Raw genomic sequence first — 25647 nt, 5'->3', positions numbered from 1 at the left:
CTCTACAATTATACATTTAATTTATATATTATCACCAAAATTATTTACAATGGTTGTTTTGAACATAAGCTCAGATTTCAAAATGATAAAATTATTATGTATCTAAATTCTCCATCCAAACTTACAGGGTGATGTCTATCTTGTAAGTTTTCCATTTCAAAATACTGCTAGAAGACTACACCACTAGTTATAATTATACAGGGCTTGAATGAATGTGTAAAATATCAAACTGATACTTCATTGTAATTTATAGAATGTCATGATTCAAGTAGATATTGAGACTACTTCATACTAATATGGACATAGTATGCAAACATAAAACAAAAATCAATTCAACGTCATATTTGTATGTAATTTTGTATGCAACAAGGTTTTTGTTGACCTAATAGATTTCTGAAATTCTGTAAAATTAAAGGTATATTTTCTATCTGTATAAAACTAACGTTATAGTATAAACTTACTCTGAAATTGGGTGATTTCATCGTAGAGGTCAAAGGTCATAATAGGCTCTTCTAATTCTCTAAGGAATGTTTTCAAAAGGACTGCTGCAATATGGACATCACCATTGAAATCTATTGGAAGCCCTTGATTGACTTTTGCTTGCAGTTCTTTGACAACTGAGACATTTGCAGACCTTCGAAACAGACCTTCAGTCTCTAGTGCTGTAAAATTCAACAGAATCTTAGATGTGACTGAAAATAAATGTATTACATAATACAAAATAAAGCTTTAAATAGCTGTGGGATACTCCTACCATACCTCACATTCAAGGCTACTTTTCTATTGAGATGCTCAGACAATTCAATTATTGCAATATCGTAAACATACTATACCATTTTTTATTATTAGAAGGTGGATTTATTTGTTAAATACTCAATATTAAGTACAAAAACATTTGGCTATAAATCAAGTTTTGTTGGGGGATATCATATACTGTATAAAGAGTTTGCCTCTTTTCTGATCAAGAATATATATATTCACAACTTCACACATTCACAACTCAGAGAACCCTACTTTTCTCAAAAGACAACTAATTTAGGTTTGATAACAGACTTTAAATGTAAAGTACAGGTTAGACTACATCACCTCTTATATCTGCAAGTGCTAGCAGTTACCCACTCCTTTGCACGCAATTTATTAGGGCTTGCATATGTATGATCACTGCTGGTTCCAGTGAATTATATTTCCAACACCAATGTTGAGTTTGCGTTGTTGCCACAACGAATAAAACGTCAAAAAGTTGTATTTACGGCCATTCTAATTTACTTTGTAAGATAGTAACATTGTCTTTTAGATCTAATACTTAATATTTGATGAAAATGTAGGCTACTGTTAAAAGTACATTAACAATGGCACTGCATTAGTTTCTTTATAAACTGAAAAATATTGTTATCATTTTAGAACATTTAGAACATTAGTTCAAAAGCACAGTCCATCGAACTTTCGTTTAGCATAGTTCTTGCCGACTGCTTCAGGGAGACTTCGGTGTCAAATTCTGACCATCTTATGTTTTGAATTATTTACTTTATAAAGAGGAGTACTTACCTAATTGCTGAAATATAAAACAATGTTAAAAATATTTGTACTCACTATAAATGTAAACAAAATTAAAATAAACACACAATGTTTACACAGAACAGTTGATTACATTAGAAATGCTCTTTTAATTAATATTTTACAATTTTAGAAACCAAGGTGGGATTTTGTATCTACTTTAAAGTCCAGTGGGGTGTTCCAGGGACCCTAAAAATGTCCATGTCAAATTTCAGCAGTTGAATAGTTTATTCGTGAAAGCAAAACAAACAAACAAAGGCTCTTATGCATTTATATTATTAGGATTTGTAGATACAGTTTTGAGTAATTGTAATAAAAATAAAAACATCTGTCGTAACAGTTCTAATATATAAGGTATAACCAAAAATCGAGTTAGTTTTTCAAACACACAATAATTCAAATAACGTTTAATAAATAATGAAAATTACTTCATGGTGGTCATTACTGCTCATATTTATAAATTTAATTAAGGATAATTTTTAAATTTTTTGTGGGATGAGGTGTCTTGCAAACCACAACAAAATTATAAAAAGACGCATGTGTACAGTACATGTACTTTATTATAAAGTGGTTTAATATTCAAGCTTTAAGCCCCCAACCAGAAATTTATTTTAAAGACAAATATACATCATAACTTAGCGCTTTCAAATAGTGTTTGGTTATTTAATGTACATAACTGTCTCATAATTGTAGTTTATACTGGGCAGGTGCTTGGAAAAATGTATCTTTTATCTTCTAAATTTAATTTGTACCTGCTTAAATTTGTAAATCTAAACCATTCTCAAATCGACCTGAAGAATATATATATATATATATATTTTTTTTTTTTTTGCAATAACTAAATAGTTGTACATACCATCAGGTGAGCTAAGGAATTCTACACACTGCCTGACAAGTGGTGGGATGACCTCTCCCTGGTGATTTTCTTTGATGAACTGCAGACTCACCCCAAATTGTTGGGTGGGTAGAGGAGTTGGGGCTGGAGTGTGGGGAGGTGAGGGTGCTGCAGCACTCGAACTGCTGAATCGGCTGTTCTTTGCCATCAAACGCTCATCGTGCCTGCACACATCTTTCATCACACAGGATAGACAACAATTATTTGTGTAAGTAACTATGAATTGGCTGCACCTAAATACATGATGATAGCTGCAACCAGCCATCAAGGTTATGGGAGTACATTTCTCCCACTTCTGATTCAGACAATTTATTTTACCATTACTGAATGGATATACTATGTAAGAGCCTTAAACACGACAGAAGGATAGCATACAGTTTAAACGATCCTGCTGATCTAAATCATCTATATACATAGATATCTCTTGATGTGCCAGAACATCACTTCTGCATTATAGCAACTTATTTAATCTGTATATTACGGTCAATTTGTTACTATATATCAGTTTCTTGTGTGTTATTATTTAAATAGAACAAAGGCAAAAATATCTTGGTTATACACTGATACATTAACACTACATCTCATCATTTTCGAGCCTAGAAGTTTAGGGTATTGCTTTCATTAATTAAAGAATACTTTATTGTCATCCTACATACAACGCATTGACAAAGTCAAAGAGTTATACAAGTATGGCATTAATAGTTACAATATACACACCTTATACATAAAGACAATGGTAACTACACAAGATTAAAAACATAAATACTTAATAAAAACCGTTGACATAGAGGTTAATACTTCAGGTTAGAGTACAAGTCAGACCCCTCTGAAACTGTAAATAATCTATCAATTACTACAGGATAGCATTTCTTGATACAATTTTCAATATGTCAACATTTTGTTTCAACAATTTCTAGAGAGCTGAAATTTTACACAGAATTTTTAAAACCTATTAAATGAATTGTGTAGAGTTTGTAAACTTGTAAGTGCACCCATAAAATGGACAAGTAATATAAAATCCAAATGTTTTAAAACATCTTCGTGGGACATCCGGTTATAACTCTATAACTTGTTATACCATAGTTAATATGTAATAAACTTTAAGACCGGGAGTGATGAGACAAAATAATTTTGAATATTCTAAAACATTTGATAATATAAACTGACATAGAGAAGAATAACTTTAAATTGAAAACAATAATAACTAAATAAATGTAAAACTCACTTAAGACAGGTATGGTGGTTAGTGCTGATTAGGTCCAAATTGAGATACTGACTTAGTTCATTAAGGCAATTTACATTACATCATCTTGCGTCCAAATTTGACGCACTGAAACATAATTAGTATATGAATATTTTTTATACACACATTACTGTTCCTAAGCTAGTTGTCAAACATAGTTTAGAGTAAATTTAAAGTCTTGTTAAGTCCTTTTTATTTTACTTTGGAGTTTCCCATTTTCTATGGGAGTATTTTCTGAAATATCTGTATTTGAACTCCAAGATAAAATATCTTGAGAATCAAGATTTATATCTTATTAATCGACGTAAATGTGTTGCTAAGCACTAATCATGAGGATAGCTAAACTAATTTGGCTAATTCTTTTTTTTTTAATATTCTTTGCAGTCCAAGGAATGTTTTGATAAAGAGAATATAGGAAAGTTTCCTCATATACTTTAGGAATTCGGAAAAATATGATTACAAGATTTACAAATTTATTTAAAGTTAGTAAACACTAAAAAAGCTGGGGATACTTTCAGCTAAAGTTCACCAAAGAGGCAGAAATATTTGTTTTATAAAATATTAAAATACTAGAGTTGCTTGTTTAGTTAGTGTAATGCAGATTGCATAGGTATGAACCATCTAATGCAGTGGAAATTCTATTTAAAACACTGTTAATTAAAAACCCACCTTGAGAGTGGCGCTCTACCTTCTCTGGTGAACTTGATACGTGTGTTTGAATCTGGACTATTGTTATGCTAATTTTTTTTATCTTGATTACAAACATACAATTGATATTATTTAACTCTAACTAAATGTTATGGTATACACACCTAGATTTTTGAAATTTCAATTTAACTTTTATTTTAACTTATTATTTTAACTTATGCTGCAAATCAGGGTGTAAAGTTTTTAAATTAAGGGTATTTTCAAAAAGCTTATTCATAAAAAAAAAAAAAAAACTTGAATTTTTAATTTACAATTTTGTAACTACAACTGTATGTTACTCTAATGCAATAGACGAGAGCAGCTGATATAGTAATTAATTTATTTCACATTATAACCTCCTATATTATCACTTACAGTCATGGGGACTAGTGGGTATATTACAGGGAGCAAACTACGCAATTAATTATGACAACTAGGTCCGTTATGGGTTATTAGTTTCAATGAATATTAATATTTTTGTGTAGTAAGGACAATAAATAATATTGTACTTTTATAAACTAAAATGAGTAGTTTCAAAAATTTGAAGAAAGATGTTAGTGACATTTCATTAATTTTGCAAACTAATACAGTAACTAACAGTTTCATAACCTGCTTTCCCAGTTTTTCTACGTATTCCAGATTGGTAGACACCCTGACCTGACAATATGACTGGAAATGATTTACGTTTTCTATTGGTTTTCCAACATTTCATGGTAAACCGTATTTAAAATTAAACAAAAAATAAAATATATTGTTAATACATAGATAATTTCTATAGCATAATCATATAAGTATGTGTGTAACAACCGACGTGAGTAACGGTAACAAAAGTACCGGGTTATAGTTTTCACTACTGATTTTGCTCCCATTTCCACGACTACATGTGATGCGGGTGCGATGTTACGAGCTGGTACACCACCGTACTGCATTTTCCCGATACTGCGTTTTCTGGCCTGTGGTACACCGCCAGTTAGTTTTAAGAAATCTAAAAATGTACTGTAATAATATGTGAATGTGTCATGTTAATGTTATTCACGTGTTGTAATATTTTGAAGGAAATCATTACTCAAAGTTTGATTTTTGTTTTATAATATTTTTGTATTATGTTTTGCCAAAATTATTACTACAGTATTTATATATTTTAAGCGATAGTTTTCATGTGTATCTTAGTATTCATTTATACTATCAGTGTATAGGAGCAGACTGTAATATGAATAACAGGTTTTTAAAAGCATAGAATGTGGCTATGGGTAAGTAGTTGAATGAGTGAAAGAGTTAATAGTAGACTATCCGTTTTGTTAAAATTACAAAGCGTGCACCAGCCACCGTGTCTATGAGGTCACGCATTGCTTGAGCGCACCTGGCTCGGGTCCTCCCGCACGGCAGATATTTTTATTTTATTTGTGAAGTTTGCCTGACGATGGAAATCCTCCAATCCGAAAGGCCTTGCAAAATTTTTTGAATTAATATTGGAATATGTGTTACAGTATCAATGAAAATATTTTCAATGCTTCAGTATTTTCCTATGTATATATATTTTCTTCATCAGGACAAAATAAGGAAAACTATAACTCACAATGGCACTTGAAAATATCTTAAACAGGAAATAAATTTAAAAGAGCCAAAAGTAGATGCTTTTTTGATCAAAATTGGTTTTCACTGCGTATATATTTTCTTGATCGGGGGCAAAAGGCAAACTTTTTAACTATGACACTGGAAGTACCTTGGAGATAGGAAAGTTAATTTAAATAGATCTAGTTTTGATAAGTTTTTAGTTAATTTGATTTCTAAAAAACCTAATATGTACATATTTTTTTATATAAAAAAACCCAAATAGAACCAATCAAAATTTTACTTACCTTTTGAAATATCTCTTAACCAAGGATACTGAAATTTATTATGTACCTTGAATATATGTCTACTTCTGTTAGAAAAATAATATCATAGAACTCCAGAATATTATATCAATAAATTCTTTCACTAAGTAGGCTCTACACCATTCGATTTTGGAGAATTTTCGTTAGAAGGAAGGTATGATGAATATTATTTCAAACTTACACTTACTTCTTTCTCTAAATTTTAATTCATCTATTATGCTTCCTTTTTTTTACTAGTTCTTCTAGCAAAAGTTAAGACTTTGTAAAAAAATCAAGGAAAATGGTATTATTTTATTTTTAGAAAACATTTGAAATTTACAAATACCACGTTGGCCAACTTGCCTTATAATGGACAAACGTCAAAATAACCACTTAGTATCAGGAAGCTAATGAAAATAATACTAGATTGCGTACTATAGATAATAAAACTGAACATGTTTTTATCCTCTTTTTAAACAGATGACTAATAATTTTTTGATGATATTAGTCACATAGTTGAGTCACAAAAGACTTAAAACACAGGGGTGAGTGATTGTGCTTTTTCAGATTGTTTCGAAATTTTGTTTCAAAAACATTTGCGCGTGGCTATTTGTCCAGACAGTTGTGTTTTTAATAATGCTGCAGCCCTGTCACATGCTACAATCTTCCTGCAGATCTCTGAAACACTTTTAAAATTTGTTCTATAAGTATGAAGTATATTTGATTTTTTGTTATCCTTGCCCTACATATGTGCGACTACTGTCCAGACAGTTTCTGGGGCGGTAGCATATATACATACGGACCTTTATAAATTAATGTGTTATTCTTCATATTATCAATTATTCACTAAAATATTTTTTGTTGGAGTGAAATAAATATGTCATAGCATTGTTGCAGAGATCCAAACGGATGAATCAATATTGTGAGTTTGGGTTTTACAACATCATGTACATAACATATCCTTTTGCCAACTGTGCAAAAAGACCAATGTGTTAAAAAGGAAAACAGATAGGAAGAAACAGGATTTTTTCCGGACATTTCGCCATCGTTCAGTGAAACAAAGAAAACAGTAAACACTACGTTTCGAGATCTGCAATTGATCTCTTCTTCAGGTAAAGAACTAACCTTAAAATACATAATTACAAACTAAGTTAAAATAAACAATAATCTTACTAAAGCGTTGTGTGGCACGCCTAAGTCAGGAATCACAACCTCACATGTTGTTGTCAACTTCACTAACACTAAAGACATGCACTTAATACAAAACTATACAAAACACTAATCATTAAAAGTAAACTACGGTAATACAGGTCACAATGCGTCTTCACTCGGTACTACTGGCCACCTACGACTGACCAGAGCGACTAGCCAATGGCAATCGTGACGGCTGGCTAAAAACAAGTGGCCGGAAATACAAAGGGAAGGGGGTAACAGGAATGGGCCCCTTTCGTTATTATTGGTTCATGCGAGATGAACTTCTTAAGACCAATATTGTGACTCCGCATTGGTTTATTACAAATATCCGATCCGTTTGATACTTTGGTTTTCTCTTTTAGTTCATTTTTTTAGAATTGGCAACCAAAGCGGTCCTAATCTCGACTGATGGTTGACTGATTGGTTGGTCTGCCAATTTAATGTATGTTGCCTGATTCATTAATTTCCTTTTGAAGAAATGTGGTTCCCGCTGTATTATGTGGGCTTCATCCCAATTTCATATGATGGTCTTCGGACCAACAATGGTGTGCAATTTTTGACTTTTCTGCGTGAAACCCTTTCTCGTGTTTTCTTTGTGTTCTTTTATCCTTACGTTTAGTGGTCTTTTTGTCTCACTATCTATGTATTCCTATTGCAGCTAGACATTTTTTATACTGTAAACACAGTTTTTGGAATCCTGTGTGCCATTTTTTGGTTTTGTTTTTACGAGACTTTGTTAAGAGTGTCTTGGCTAAGGAGTGTTGTGTGTTTTAAACGCGGTTCTAATGTTGTACTTTCTACCTACTCTTCTAATTTTCTTCTCCGATAATCCCGGCACATAAGGGATTGACATTAAAACGCAAATTAAATATCACAAAATCTGTTTTTCTGACTCAGGAATTGATTCTTCTGGTTCGTTTGCACTTATTATTATTTACTAATTGGAGGGTATCCATTGCTTCTGAGATACGATTCAATTTTCTTAAATTCTTTCTTTTAGTCCATATCTTTATCCTGAGCACAAGGCTCTTTGCTCTATCAAACAAGGACGCGTAGGCTACTCCCTTCTCGTTGACAGATTTTTGATGGTTGGATTGATAATTTAAATATTTTCCTGTGTGTGTTATCTTTCGAAAAACAGTTGTCTTATAGGACATCCCTATCTCTTAATACAACACACATCCAAAAAGGGAAGCTTGTTTTGGGACTTCCACTTCCATTGTGAGGCGGATGGAAGGAGAAATACTATATCTAATGTGATTCAAAAAATTATTTAATTCAATGTCTCCATGAGAAAAAAGAATAACTAAGGTATTCATCCACATACCTCCACCAAATCTTCGGTTTGAACTGAGCTGAAGCCATAGCTTTTCGCTCGAATTCCTCTCATAAAGATATTGGCGAAAATAGGAGACAGTGGAGAACCCATTGCCATCCCTCATCTTGACGGTAAAATTTTTTTACCCTCTAACTCAAAATAATTGATTGAGTGCCATAGTTTCTAACAGGTTCCATAATTACTGGCACGGGTGAAGTTTAGTTCTATCCTTTTAATGTTTGGTTCTTCTTTGAGACGTGATTTAATAATTCCGAGAGTTTCTGGAACTGGGTACATTTTGTAAATAGTACTTTCGACATCAAAACTTACCAGTTTGTCAGTTTCAGTCAACTTTAGGGATTTTGACTTCTCTACGAAATCCCTGGAAATTTTTGATGAAACAGAGTCAGTTTTCCTACCCAATGGCGTTAAGATGTCCAAGAGGACTTTCAGACAATTCCCTGCAAGGTGAAACACGAGAAACTAATGATGGGCCGAAGAGGGATGGTAGGTTGTGACGGACCGATGGGTAGGTTTGTGGATTTTGGGGTGAAGGCCATTACATATGGGGGATTTTTTGAGTGGTGAGGAGTTAATTTAGAGATCTAAATTTATCTGAAAAAAATTCTTTATGTTTTCTTAAGGTGTTTTTAGCTACTTTGCGTTCAAATGAATCAGTCGGGTCTTTATTTAAAACTGTATATTTGCCAGTATTTAATAGTTTCGCAATCTTTTCTTTATACGGCTACTGAGTCAAGTACCAGACAAGTAGTGATGCCTTTGTCGGCAGGTAAGTTAAGATTTTGACCGTGTCGTCTTTCCCAAGGATCGACCTGGCCTTTTTGCTCCTCTATATTGTCAAATTGGGTTTTGTGGGAGGTATTTTTCTGAGTAAAAGACTGGCCTCACAACGAAACGGTTCACCCCTGTTCCTCAGGTAACTGTGAAAACAGCCGACTCGATTTCCATGTTACAAAATCCAGTGCCAACTTTACCGATTTTTGTGCCACAGAAAAGTTTTAAACCCTTGGATTAAGAACTGATATTTCCGGCTTCATTCAGGATTTTTGAAGAGAGGTTGATTACATTTTTTATTATTTGCATCCGTATTCACGTTGCCATCCTTAGGCAAATCATATTTTTTAGGCCTAATTTTATCCAGTTTGGGAGGTTGATTTTCTTTTTCTTATCTGTTTCAGAAACTTTTATTACATCTATTTTGGATGCTTTCGAGAATGTTGTTGAATTCTGTCGTACCGGATCAGTGTTTTTAATTCAGTTTTTTTACACTCAATATATTTTGGAGGAGGTATCTTTCACGATGATGATATGCAATTCTTTCTTTAAGTAAAGATTTAGAAGCAGAAGACAAACATTTTACTGGCTTTCCTACTATGAAAAGGTGTGTTTTTAGAGTTAACCCTTTTAGGCATAAGGTCTTCAACCTTAAATTTATGCAAGAATGTTTAAAAGTTAAATGATATTACATGTGTTTAGTTAATTTAAGATGCAAGCTCTCAAGGTCTTTGATTTGTTTACTGGTTCCGGGTCCGTACTAGAGAATCAATTCTCTTGTTTAAAGGTTATTTTTGACGATGGAAGGATTGTGAAAGGAACAGGATTTTTCCGGACATTTGCCATCGTTCAGTGAATAACAAGAAAACAGTAACACTTTACGTTTCGAGATCTGCAATCTGATATCTTCTTCAGGTAAAGAAACTAACCATAATACATAATTACAAACTAAGTTAATATAAACACATCTTGCTAAAGCGTTGTGGCAAGCCTAAGTCAGGAATTCACAACCTACATGTTGTTGTCAACTTCACTAACACTAAAGAACATGCACTCTAATACAAAAACTATACCAAAAACACTAATCATTAAAAGTAAACTACGGAATACAGGTCACAATGCGTCTTCACTCGTCTATCACTGGCCACCTTTACGACTGACCAGAGCGACTAGCACATGGCAATCGTGACGGCTGGCTAAAACAAGATGGCGGAAAAGTATACAAGGGACAGGGGAACAGGAATGGGCCTTTCGTTATTATTGGTTCATGCGAGATGAAATTTCTAGATAAAAAAAAAAACCATATTGTGACTCCGCATTGGTTTATTACAAATATCCGATAGTTTGATACTTTTGGTTTTCTCTTTAGTTCATTTTTTAGAATTGGCAACCAAAGCGGTCCTAATCTCGACTGAGGTTGACTGATTGGTTGGTCTGCCAATTTAATGTATGTTGCCTCAATTAATTTTCTTTTGAAGAAAGTGTGGTTCCCGATGTTATTATGTGGGCATCTTCATCCCAATTCCATATGAATGGTCTTCGGACCAAACAATGGGGTGCAATTTTTTAAAGTGTGCAAAAATATAACTTTAAACAAAGGAAACAGATAATTTTTATTATTAAAATAAATTGGAAAATATCTCTTTTAAAATGTAATTTAAATTGTAATTCACAGATAAAAAACTGTCTTGAAAATTTAGAGGTTGATATATATTGTGATGTGTATATCATTTAATTTTAGTCTGATAAAGTCTTTTAATAATGAAGTTTAATATAAATGTTCTGGTTTCACCAAGTTCTTAACCACAAAATTATATGTTCATTTGAAACATTTTGCATAGTTTCAAACAATATGATTACAACATTATATTGTTATAGATAGAATGGATTTTGTTGTTGGTTTATTCCTTATTACATGCGCTTTCATGTAGTCATATAAGTTAATGATGTTTATACAACTTGTTTTAAATTGGATTTTAATAAAGGAAATAGAAATTAAAATGTTAAAAAATAAATATTTCTAAGGGAAATGTATTTTTTATTGATAGGTAACCTCATCTTTGGTTTTGTTATCTATTCTTCTACTATTTTAGTCTATATTATTTTTCAAGATATCTGTCCATGAACTTTTGCAGCATTTATAAATAAGTTGAAAAAATTACTTTTGCGGGTTTGTTTACAAATTATCAACCTTATAAAAAAATCATTACTTTTCTCTTTTATTTATTGCTTGTTATATTTTGCTTTAAAATATTGTTTTGGTATAAAGGCATTGTATTCCTCATATCAGGTTTGCTACAGAATATTTAAGCTTTAAAGAAAAGCACTGTTAGTTGTAAAGTTGTGTAGATAACTAAAAGTTTGCCAACAGACAAAAGAAACAATTTAATAAGATGTAAAAAAACTACCATCGTCAAATGGAACAGAATGCACTCAGTGTTTAGTGTTAGCTACGTAAAACTTGATGGCTCAATTCATTCTTGAGTACCACCTTGAGTTCTCGGGCCTTTGCTAATGCTCAGTTTCAAGTTTGCACCACAGAGGGACATACAAAGGATGTTATAATTTAAGATATAATTTGTTATATTTGTTTCGGTACAATATTAATAAATAACACATAGATTAGGATTACTATTTTTTAATATGATTTACTGTTATTTCAATGTAAACTTTATTTGAAAACATCAAAAGAATAATGGGTATAAATGAAAATTTCTGGCTATAAAGATAAGTAGTAAAGAACAGTAAGAAAATTATTTTAGGTGACAATACTATAATTTATTATAAAATGAAAGATCCAATTTTCTATTATAAACTGTGTGTACCAAAATAACTTTCTTTCTAGACCCATTATTGTAATGGTGCATCCTGGGTGTAAGCGGTTAGTAAAATTAGTATAGATTTACATATATGGAATATAGAAAATGTGTCGGATTAGGATAGTTTGTGAAGACTAACAGTGTCGGTATGGTGTGTAACGGCTCTTTTCCATCTTATTGGTCACTCAAGTAAGGATTGGACGGACATTATGAAAAGTTTACCAGCTGAACATCTTTGTAAAAAAATACATTATATGGTCATGTTTAAAATAATTCTAAATAGAATTGATTTAAGGTGATTCCTTGTTAATTAAACTACCTTAAAATGAACATTATATTTCACATTTTTTCACATAATACTGAAAACCCCAAGAGATTTGACTAAGGATGTCAAATAAAATTGACTCATGTAAATAAATCAACAGGAGGACAATCACAGATAAAAAAAAAACACACACATAATAGCCAGATGACCTACACACAGTGAATTTTAATGGCCTCAATAATTTTACTTCAATGTTCATGTTTATATACCTCTTTCACTCACACACTGATATAAAATATATTTATTTTTTCTTTTAATAATCTTCTTTTCTTTATCAGAATTTAATACTGATCACTATTTAATGCATGAATATTTCTCACAGTAGCTCAACTTTTGTACATACTAACAGTTGAAATACCTGATCACCAGGTCTCTAAATATCTTCCAGATGATACGAATAAAGTTGGTGGGGATGCACTAAGTAGAGGGCTTTGAGATTTTCTTTATTATACTTGCGGTCGAAAGCACAGTAAGCCTGCCAAAGCCAAGAGATGGTGGGCTTGTTTTTTTACTGGTCAGCCCGTGATGGAAGTATAACTAGGGCTATAATCCTGTTCCACAAAACTTGTCCAGGAGTGTAACATCAGCATACATGCACAAATTAAAATTACAATACATTTATAATTTTACTCTATGTCTTCCACATTCAATCTATGTAGTTTCAATTGTTACTTTGTCTATTGGATAAATGAGCAATACCGAACATTAGTCCAGAAAAAAGTCAAACAAAATATGGTTTCTACTTGGTACTTTACACAAAAGATTTGAATTTCGGTTCTGACCATCCTGAGAGGATTGTTTGTTGGCAAATGAATATTCTTATGTTTCGGTTTGTTAATTTGCACTGGAAAAATATTAATTGCCAAAACTAATTCAACCTGGTGCATTGTTTAATAAGTTCCCTTGATTACCTGCCTGAAATTCAATTGTTTTAATATTTCTTGACATGCAATAAGAGGTATTATAGGCAAACCGTTTTGTAACAAAAAAGACCCTGGGTGATTTGAGTTCACGCAGGGTAGTAGGGTAAACACCCTCCGACGCTGTGATTCCGCCCTCTCCCAGTAACTCCACCAACTGCTCGGCATTTCGCTCTATCGGATCATCTGATTGACCGGTTGTAAACTGTGAATTATTTCTAAAAAACACTAATTGTTAAATTTCTGTACTTTGAAAAATAGATTGAGAGCAGTGATAAAAATAAAAACCTTACAAAAATCGCATCATAAAATGGCTCACATTTTGAGAAAAATTATGGCCTGTTTCAGGGTTAAGTAAAAAAACTTGTGCTATCATCATGATTATATTATATATCATATCTTTTTATACAAAGGAATTGAAATCCAATTAAAAACTATTAAGTATGCTCTTTTACATTCATGCGAGATGAAAATCATCACAAAAAAAGCTTATAATGTTGAGATAAATCTGTTGTGTACCTTAATAGCCGCTGGTGGTCAAGCTCCTTGTTGCCTGGGGAGACGACACTGCGCTCACAACAATGAGCTCTACGTCAGCTGTGTCATCACCCACTACCTCCACGATCTGCCGTACGTGGGAAACATCACTAAAGTCCTTCCTCATCCTCCATCCTCATCAACAAATGGGTACGAGAGGCTATCAAACGCTCGGGTTGGGGGCAGTTCAGCAGCTCGGCTTCGAAGTTATCATCCTCATAGTGGCGACGTCCGAAACATGGTGATCCAGATTAGTCAAGACCACCACCAAGAGACACAACATCGTCTTGCAGGTGTAGATCGTGAATTGAAGAAATAGATTAACTTTTCTTCTTCTTATTGTTTACACTTGTAAAATGTTGTTAGTACACAAATTTATTTTTCTAAAATAAGTAGTGGCTCTATAATTACACTACTAACTAGCAGTACCCGCGGCTTCGCACACAGTTTCATAGGTTTTGCATGTGTATGGGCACTCCAGGTTCAAGTGAATCATATAACGCTAATGTTGAGGTAGCCTTGTTGCCATGATGAAGAAAAACCAAAAAAATGGGTGTATATTTTATATGGCCCTTGTAATTTATTCCAATTTTAGTATTTTTCATTCAGTTAGTTGATTTTACCTTTTTCTCGATCAAGAAAAATATATACATATACAGCTCTGAGAAGCCTACTCCTGACAAAAGTAAAATAAGTTTCATAGCAGAGGTCTTTAAGTGTATAGTAAAAGTTTTTTTTTTATATCTGCACTTGCTAAGCAGTAGCTTGCTACTTTACAAGTAATGTAGTAGGACGGGTGGATGTGTATGACACTACTGGTGTGAATTTACATCGAGTGATTATGTTTCAACGCCAATGTTGAGTTGCGCTTGTCTGCCCACAATTAAGAAAATCCGTCAAAAAGTTATGTAGACTTATGGCTATTGTATTTTTAGTTCCATAGTTGATTTTACCTTGTCTCACCGAGTCAAGAAACACTATATATTCAGATCAGATAAGCTTACTTCTGTAAAAAGGCAACTATTGTAGCTTTTAATTTGACAGTTCAAATTAGATAATAACTTTTTCTTTTATATGTAATACTTAATATTTGCTAAAAATTTTGAGTTACATTAACATGACACCTATTTACGTGCCAATAAAATAATAAAAGAAAAGAAATCACCCCTTTACAAGAACATAACATGTGCATTAGATTATATGTTATGGACTACGAAACAACATTACATAAGGCTCCTCATACCATGGGACTATTTGGTTTGAACTCATTCGAATTGTCCACAACGATCGTCACATGGTGATGGAGAGAAGTCGTTCAAGGAAAATAACTGATCAGAGAATGACGCTGAAGGGACCAGCCGTCGCCCGTCTAAATATATTCTCGCTCTGATGTTGCATGGTTGATTTGGTCAGCTGGCCATCTCCCGTCTGTAGATCTGGCGTAATCATTAAGTTGCATTTGTACACTGACAAGGGGAGTAGCAAGAGTATTTGAACTACTGTCGCATAATAAGAACAAGATATAAGCAATTTTACTGACAATAACGTATCGCAATTACTCTCTACAGATGTGTCGCTGGTTGTTCTGGGAGTCAAATACGGAAGTCTCGTGAGAGCTCTTGCGTCCATTTAGAATAGTGATTTTTACTAGTCGGACACAAAACTTGCAGAACTTTTTGCCATGTAAACACAGTTCAGTCGAAGTTTGGATGATGACTCCTATAAGTATAAAAACATATCATCATTATTTTTGTGCTAGAGCTAGATCGTTCAATAGACCAACCAAGGCTCGGCCTCGATACAGTGGTGTGGTGAGCACTGGATTGAGCAGCGACTTTAATATTTATATTCTACATTATGGGAAACACTCTGACACTAGCTTTGACAGACGTGAGCGGGCAGGGAAGGGTAGGGTTTACCACATGATGGCGCTTTTCTCACCGACAATTCTAGACATTAAATGTTTTCGCTTCCCCCATACCGCTCAAACCTCATCTCATTCTGTCATTGCTATTGCAACAGAATGCAAACGCCCCCTTCTCGGCAAAACTTGTACTTCTATCAAAGCATTACACATCACAGCTCATTTCAATGAACCGAACTCTTAAGCCTGTTTATAGGTACACATGTTACATTTTAGGATTGTGACCTAGCTATCTAACACACGTCATTTCAAAAAATAGTATTTTTCACTCAAGAATAAGAGTGTTGGACAAACTTCGTCCGACTCCAGACTCCACATGCGAGCGCACTGAAGAATACTTAAGTACAAGAAACCCCATTTGTATCGCGGTCAATACCTGCTTTATCAGTCAACGTTAGAGCGTAGCACGCTCGTTTAGTTCAGAAATCCGGGGACGATCAATCAGCCGGATTTTAATTGTCAAATGTGTTTTTTTTTTATTGGAGGGGAGGGAGGCTTGTGCCGGCAAAGAAGTAGTAACACTAACCAGATAAACTCCACTACTCTAACCTCGGACCAACCTGTGTGTCAGATGAGGCTCACAGATATATGTTGATCTTCATTTCACAATTTTACTAACCACATCGCATAAAATACAGTGTTTCGAGATTAATCAGTTCTTGATTCAAGGAGGTTCTCAGGGAGTTTCCCGGCTTGATTCCCGGTTTTTTCACGATCCTTTGAATTCCAGCTTTTCTGGTTGGGTGGCTTCCCTGGCCTAGAATTGGTATACATTAGTTCAAAAGCACAGGCCAGGAAACTTTTATCTAGCATAGATGCTGCCCCAATTAGCTTTTAAAAGGAGTTGTGAGGAAACAAAGTTCTGAACATTTTTTAATGTTAGAAGAGTACTTACATAATCGCTGAAATCTAAAAATTCAGCATGATAAGTAATCGTTAGCTTCCTTAGTAGAATTTTACACTCTATAAATGTAAACAAATTGAAAACAGTGGTTAAATGAAATTAAAAATATGGCTGTGTTGTTGTCATTAAAACAAAGTTTACTCAATACAAGTTATTTTATGCAGATAAGAATATGCATTTTTGTGCGTCTGTTTTATTTTTAAATAAAGCTAAATTTCAATACCTATTATTAATTTTTTTCCTAAGTAATTCACATGAATCTTTTCAGAATTAAACGTTCTACAAATCTGTTTAAGAAAAAAATGACCTTTTATTTAACATTTATGGAAGTAATCTTACGTTAAACACAAAAATGTGTTATTTCTTTGCACCAATTCTTGTGTTTTACGTAAGATATCTCTGAAAGTATTGCATTTACAGCTCTGGGACGAATTTTAATAAATTTGTCAGATATAAAAACATAAAAAACAATCGTATTTGTATCTTTGTAACTACCTTTACCATTTTTATACGGCCTGACTTCACCAAGGGTTCTGAAATCCGGGGGAAATCTTTCGCTAGGCGTAACTCGCTAACGAAGCGTTTCCGGGCATATGGTTATATGAACTTTTTTACTTGTTTTTAGCTATAGAATAAGCTCTCGAGAGATTGCCGTTTAGTTTTGAATCACCCTGTATATATATATATATATATATATATATATATATATATATATATATATATAAAATATATATTTTTTTTTTTGCAATAACTAAATAGTTGTACATACCATCAGGTGAGCTAAGGAATTCTACACACTGCCTGACAAGTGGTGGGATGACCTCTCCCTGGTGATTTTCTTTGATGAACTGCAGACTCACCCCAAATTGTTGGGTGGGTAGAGGAGTTGGGGCTGGAGTGTGGGGAGGTGAGGGTGCTGCAGCACTCGAACTGCTGAATCGGCTGTTCTTTGCCATCAAACGCTCATCGTGCCTGCACACATCTTTCATCACACAGGATAGACAACAATTATTTGTGTAAGTAACTATGAATTGGCTGCACCTAAATACATGATGATAGCTGCAACCAGCCATCAAGGTTATGGGAGTACATTTCTCCCACTTCTGATTCAGACAATTTATTTTACCATTACTGAATGGATATACTAAGTAAGAGCCTTAAACACGACAGAAGGATAGCATACAGTTTAAATGATCCTGATGATCTAAATCATCTATATACATAGATATCTCTTAATGTGCCAGAACATCACTTCTGCATTATAGCAACTTATTTAATCTGTATATTACGGTAAATTTGTTACTATATATCAGTTTCTTTGTGTTATTATTTAAATAGAACAAAGGCAAAAATATCTTGGTTATACACTGATACATTAACACTACATCTCATCATTTTCGAGCCTAGAAGTTTAGGGTATTGCATACATTAATTAAAGAATACTTTATTGTCATCCTACATACAACGCATTGACAAAGTCCAAAGAGTTATACAAGTATGGCATTAGTAGTACAATATACACACCTATACATAAAGACAATGGTAACTACACAAGATTAAAAACATAAATACTTATAAAACCGATAAGAGGTTAATACTTCAGGTACAGTACAAGTCAGACCCCTGAAACTGTAATCTATCAATACTACAGAATAGCATTTCTTGATACAATTTTCAATATGTCACCATTTTGTTTCAACAATTGCTAGAGAGCTGAAATTTTCACAAAATTTTTAAAACCTATTAAATGAATTGTGTAGAGTTTGAAACTTGTAGGTGCATAAATGGATAAGTAATATAAAATCAAACGTTTTAAACATCTTCGTGGGACATCCGGTATAACTCTATAACTTGTTAACCATAGTTAATATGTAACTTTAAGACCAGTGATGAGACAAATAATTTTGATATTCTAAAATTTGATAATATAAACTGACATAGAGAAGAATAACTCTAAATTGAAAACAATAATAACTAAATAAGTAAAACTCACTCTAAGACAGGTTGGGGTATGCTGATTTGGTCCAAATTGAGATACTGACTTAGTTCATTAAGGCAATTTACATACATCATCTTGCGTCCAAATTTGACACTGAAACATAATTAGTATATGAATATTTTTTATACACAATACTGTTCTAAGCTACTTGTCAAACATAGTTTAGAGTAAATTAAAGTCTTGTTAAGTCCATTTTATTTTACTTTGGAGTTTCCCATCTCTATGGGAGTATTTTCTGAAGTATCTGTATTTGAACTCCAAGATAAATGAGAGTCAAGATTTATATCTTATTAATCGCTAAATGTGTTGCTAAGCACTAATCATGAGGATAGCTAAACTAATTTGGCTAATTCTTTTTTTTTAATATTCTTTGCAGTCCAAGGAATGTTTTGATGAAGAGAAAATAGGAAAATTTCCTATATACTTTAGAATTCGGAAAAATAATTACAAGATTTACAAATTTATTTAAAGTTAGTAAACACTAAAAAGCTGGGGATACTTTCAGCTAAAGTTTACCAAAGAGGCAGAAATATTTGTTTTATAAAATATTAAATATAGAGTGCTTGTTTAGTAGTGTAATGCAGATTGCATAGATGAACCATCTAATGCAGTGGAAATACTATTTAAACACTGTTATAAAACCCACCTTGAGGGTGCGCTCTACCTCTCTGGTGAACTCTGATACGTGTTTTGAATCTGACTCATTGTATGCTAATTTTTTTATCTATTACAAACATATTGATAACATTTACCTAACTAAATGTTTGTATACACACCTAAATTTTTGAAATTTCAATTTAACTTTTATTTTAACTTATTATTTTAACTTAAGCTGCAAATCAGGTGTAAAGTTTTTAAATTAAGGGTATTTTCAAAGCTTCATAAAATAAAAACTTGAATTTTTATTTACAATTTTGTAACTACAACTGTATGTTACTCTAATGCAATAGACGAGAGCGGCTGATATAGTAATTAATTTATTTCACATATAACCTATATTATCACTTACAGTCATGGGGACTAGTGGTATATTACAGGACAAACTACGCAATTAATTATGACAACTAGGTCCGTATGTGTTATTAGTTTCAATGAAATATTAATATTTTTGTGTAGTAAGGACAATAAATATTGTACTTTTATAACTAAAATGAGTAGTTTCAAAAATTTGAAGAAAGATGTTAGTGACATTTCATTAATTTTGCAACTAATACAGTAACTAACAGTTTCATAACCTGCCTTTCCCAGTTTTTCTACGTATTCCAGATTGGTAGACACCCTGACCTGACAATATGACTGGAATGATTACGTTTCTATTGGTTTTCCAACATTTCAGTAAACCGTATTTAAAATTAACAAAAATAAAATATATTTTAATAATAAATTTTATAGCATAATCATATAAGTATGTTGTAACAAAGAGTGAGTAACGGTAACAAAAGTACCGGTTATAGTTTCATACTGATTTAGCCCATTTCCACACTACATGTGATGCGGGTGCGATGTTACGAGCTGTACGCCACCGACTGCATTTCCCGATACTGCGTTTTCTGGCCTGTGGTACACCGCAGTTTTAAGAAATGTAAAACATGTACTGTAATAATATGTGAATGTGTCATGTAATGTCATTCACGTGTAATATTTGAAGGAAATCATTACCAAAGTTTGATTTTTGTTATAATATTTTATGTATTATGTTTTGCCAAAATTATACTACAGTATTTATATATTTTAAGCGATAGTTTTCATGTGTATCTTAGTATTCATTTACTATCAGTGTATAGGAGCAGACTAATATGAATAACAGGTTTTTAAAAGCATAGAATGTGGCATGGGTAAAGTAGTTGAAGAGTGAAAGATCTACTAGACTATCCGTTTTAAATACAAAGCTGCACCAGCACGTGTATGAGTCAGCCTTGCTTGAGCGCACCTGGCTCGGGTCTCCCGCACGGCAGATATTTTAATTTTTTTGTGAAGTTGCCTGACGATGGAATCCTCCAATCCGAAAGGCCTTGCAAAATTAAATTAATATTGGAATATGTGTTATAGTATCAAATGAAAATATTTTCAATGCTTCAAGAATTTTCCTATGTATATATATATTTTCTTCATCAGGACAAAAAGGAAAACTATAACTCACAATGGCACTTGAAATATCTTAAACAGGAAATAAATTAAAAGAGCCAAAAGTAGATGCTTTTTGATCAAAATTGGTTTTCACTGGTATATATTTTCTTGATCGGGGCAAAAGGCAAACTTAACTATGACACTGGAAGTACCTTGGAGAGAAAGTTAATTTAAATAGATAGTTTTGATAAGTTTTTAGTTAATTTGATTTCTAAAAACCTATATGTACATATTTTTTTATATTAAAAAACCAAATAGAACCAATCAAAATTTTACTTACCTTTTGAATCTCTTAACCAAGGATACTGAAATAATATGTACCTAATATATGTCTACTTCTGTTAGAAAAATATCATAGAACTCCAGAATATTATATCATAAATTCTTTCACTAAGTAGGCTACACCATTCGATTTTGAGAATTTCGTTAGAAGTATGAAATTATTTCAAACTTACACTTACTTCTTTCTTTAAATTAATTCATCATTATGCTTCCTTTTTTACTAGTTCTTCTAGCAAAAGTTAAGACTTTGTAAAAAAATCAAGGAAAATGGTATTATTATTTTTAGAAAACATTTGAAATTACAAATACACGTTGGCCAACTTGCCTTATATTGACAAACGTCAAAATAACCACTTAGTATCAGGAAGCTAATGAAAATAATACTAGATGCCGTACTATAGAAATAAAACTGAACAGTTTTATCCTCTTTTAACAATGACTAATAATTTTTTATGATATTAGTCACATAGTTGAGTCACAAAAGACTTAAACACAGGGGTGAGTGATTGTGCTATTTCAGATTGTTTCGAAATTTTGTCAAAACATTTGCGCGTACTATTGTCCAGACAGTTGTGTTAATAACGCTGCAGCCCTGTCACATGCTACAATCTTCCTGCAGATCTCTGAAACTTTTAAAATTTGTTCTATAAGTATGAAGTATATTTGATTTTTGTTACCTTGCCCTACAAATGTGCGACTACTGTCCAGACAGTTTCTGGGAAACATATATACATACGGACAGTGGCGTAGCGAAGGGGGGGGGTCCAGGGGGTCCGGACCCCCCCCCGAAATTTTAATACATAAAAAAATTAAGCATGGAGCAGGAGAGTTATCATTACTCTTGTCTACAAACATTAAATTGATTGATTTAATTGATGAAAGTGACCGTTGTTAAAAATATAATTGTCCTTTCGTTTAAATCATAAAGTATCAAACGATACTTTTGGGTTCGGCTTTTCGGATAGTGTAGTGTAATCACGGTATTTCTATAGGGCGCGGTCACGTGACGTGGCAAAGTAACCTGAACCGTAACACGGCGAACAGTTTAAATTAGCGACCACTTCGTTCAAATTCGTCTTGGGACGTAAAATGACCGATTAGAATTAAGTTACGACGTTGATTTTAGGTGTCATTAAACTATAGACGTGTATACAATTATTGAACAAAATAAAAAAATCAGTTTTGGTCGGAAAATACACTTGAAAAACTCTACTGATTAGAACTTCAGCTAATTTGGACTTCAGTGATTGAGGTAAACGTGGTGTTTTCGGTTGAGTTAGGACGACGATTTTTGTTACCATTAAACTGTACACTGTACCTATATAATTATCGAGAAAAAAATCACTTCCGGTCGGTAAATACCGAATAAAAGCTCTCTACAGATTCAAGTTTTTATGATTTTGGATTTCACTGGTTGAGTGGTTGAGGTAAAAGTGGTACTTAGAATTACGTTAGGACGTTGATTTTAGGTATTAATTCAACGCCGACTAATACATATATAATTATCGAAAAACAAAACAATAAAATCACTTCCGGACGGAAAATACTGAAGAAAAGCTCTCCACAGATTCAAGTTTTGACGATTTTGGATTTCACTGGTTGAGGTAAAAGTGATACTTAGAATTATGTTAGGACGTTGATTCTTTCAACGCCGACTAATACATATATAATTATCGAGAAACAAAACAATAAAATCACTTCCGGACGGAAAATACCGAGGAAAACCACTCTACAGATTCAAGTTTTGACGATTTTGAATTTCACTGGTTGAGGTAAAAGGTACTTAAAATTATGTTAGGACGTTGATGTTAGGTATTAATTAAACGCCGACTATTACATATATAATTATCGAGAAACAAAACAATAAAATCATTTCCGGTCAGAAAATACCGAGGAAAAGCTGTCTACAGATTCAAGTTTTGACGATTTTGGATTTCAGTGGTTGAGTGGTTGAGGTAAAATTGGTACTTAGAATTATGTTAGGACGTTGATTTTATGTATTAATTCAACGCTGAGTAATACATATATAATTATCGAGAAAAAAAAACAAAAAAAATCACTTCCGGACGGAAAATACCGAATAAAAGCTCTCTACAGATTCAAATTTTGACGATTTTGGATTTCACTGGTTGAGTCGTTGAGATAAAAGTGGTTAGAACTTAGAATTATGTTAGAACATTGATTTTGGGTATCAATTGAATGCCGACTAATAACTACATAATTATCGAAGAAATATTGAAAAAATCACTTCCGGTCGGATAATGAGAAGTAATAAGAAGTTCCAACTACTTTGGATGTCCCTGACTGAGGTATTATTTCATTTTCCTTAGTATATTCCGATCGGAAGTGATCATTTTTGTTTTTCTTTCTTGATAATTATATATTTATTAGTCGGCGTTGAATTAATACCTAAAATCAATGTCGTAAAATAATTATAAGTACTACTTTTACCTCAACCACTCAATCAGTGAAATCCAAAATCGTTAAAACTTGAATCTGTAGAGAGCTTTTCTTTGGTATTTACCGACCGGAAGTGATTTTTTTCTCGATATATATATATATATATATATATATATATAGTTAGTCGAGTACAGTTTAATGATAACAAAAAATCGTCACCCTAACTCAATCAAAAATACCACGTTTACCTCAATAAATGAAGTCCGAAGTAGTTAAAGTTCTAATCATTACAGTTTTTCATGTGTATTTTATTTCCGACCAAAAGTGATTTTTTTGATTTTTTTCCGATAATTATGTACTCGTCTACAGTGTAATGATACAAAAAATTGTCATTATAACTCATTCATAAATACCTCTATCAGTGAAATCCAAAGCAGCCGAACTTCTAATCAGTAGAGTTTTTTCCGGTGCATTTTCCTACACTTAATTTTGATCTGTACCCGAGCAGCGCTTGAAAATTGCCCACCTTTTCTACAGGGTTTTCGGCCATCAGTGGCCCAATGTCCCCGAAGGGGTATTTCATTTTCTCCACAGAATATAGTTGTGTCAATTATACACTTGAGTGAAGCTCTGTTTTGTTCTTCTTCTTTCTTATCCAGTGAATGCAACATCACATTGGTGCCTTCTACTCGGCCAGAATCGAACTTCGTAAAGTTTCTGTAGCTATACAAGAAAATTTGTGGTACTAGAGTTGCTGTGAGAGTTGAATTTGCCTATTACATCTTTCCACTTTCTATAAGGCGTAGTTACTAAAGCTCCATATTTTTACCTTTTACCAGTGAACTCATTGGCAAATAACACACAAAACGTCCCCCGGATCCCCCGGTTTCGGACCCCCCCCCCCCCCCCGAACGAAATTTCTGGCTACGCTACTGCATACGGACCTTTATAAATTAATGTGTTATTCTTCATATTACAATTATTCTAAAATATTTTTGTTGTGAAATAAATATGTCATAGCATTGTTGCAGACCAACGGATCAATATTGTGAGTTTGGGTTTTACCACATCATGTACATAACATATCCTTTTGCCAATGTGCAATAAATACCTACTAATGTGTGAATAATGTGTTAAAAGGAAACAGATAATTTTTATTATTAAAATAAATTGGAAAATATCTCTTTTAAAATGTAATTTAAATTGTAATTCACAGATAAAAACTGTCTTGAAATTTAGAGGTTGATATATTTGTAATATTTTAGTCTGATAAAGTCTTTTAATAATGAAGTTTAATAAATGTTCTGGTTTCACCAAGTTCTTAACCACAAAATTATATGTTCATTTGAAACATTTTGCATAGTTTCAACAATATGATTACAACATTATACTTGTTATAGATAGAATGGATTTTGTTGTTGGTTTATTCCTTATTACATGCTCTTTCATGTCATATAAGTTAAAGATGTTTATACACTTGTTTAAATTGGATTTTAATAAAGGAAATAGAATTAAAATGTTAAAAAATAAATATTTCTAGGGGAAATGTATTTTTTATTGATAGGTAACCTCATCTTTGGTTTTGTTATCTATTCTTCTACTATTTAGTCTATATTATTTTCAAATATCTGTCCATGAACTTTTGCAGCATTTATAAATAAGTTGAAAAAATTACTTTTGCGGTAAAATTACCAACCTTATAAAAAATCATACTTTTCCTTTTATTTTTGCTTGTTATATTTTGCTTTAAAATATTGTTTTGGTATAAACATTGTATTCCTATCAGGTTTGCTACAGAATATTTAAGCTTTAAAGAAAAGCACTGTAGTTGTAAAGTTGTAGATAACTAAAAGTTTGCCAAACAGACA

General features: G+C 32.6%; 1 protein-coding gene across 1 annotated transcript in view; it reads right to left on the bottom strand.

The window, feature by feature from the left end:
* Positions 1 to 25647, bottom strand: part of LOC124362994 (rho GTPase-activating protein 1) — a 54884-nt gene that overhangs the window by 15397 nt on the left and 13840 nt on the right. Inside the window, exons 5-7 of the mRNA XM_046818023.1 lie at positions 18965 to 19063; positions 17741 to 17943; positions 462 to 662 (exon numbers count right to left, since the gene is read on the bottom strand). Coding sequence (XP_046673979.1) covers positions 462 to 662; positions 17741 to 17943; positions 18965 to 19063 — 503 coding nt within the window. The remainder of the gene's footprint in view (positions 1 to 461; positions 663 to 17740; positions 17944 to 18964; positions 19064 to 25647) is intronic.

This window comes from Homalodisca vitripennis, chromosome 1 (assembly GCF_021130785.1).
Source record: "Homalodisca vitripennis isolate AUS2020 chromosome 1, UT_GWSS_2.1, whole genome shotgun sequence".
NCBI lineage: Eukaryota > Metazoa > Arthropoda > Insecta > Hemiptera > Cicadellidae > Homalodisca > Homalodisca vitripennis.
The sequence above is the reverse complement of the archived record's forward strand: the minus strand, read 5'-3'. Positions and strand labels throughout refer to the sequence as shown.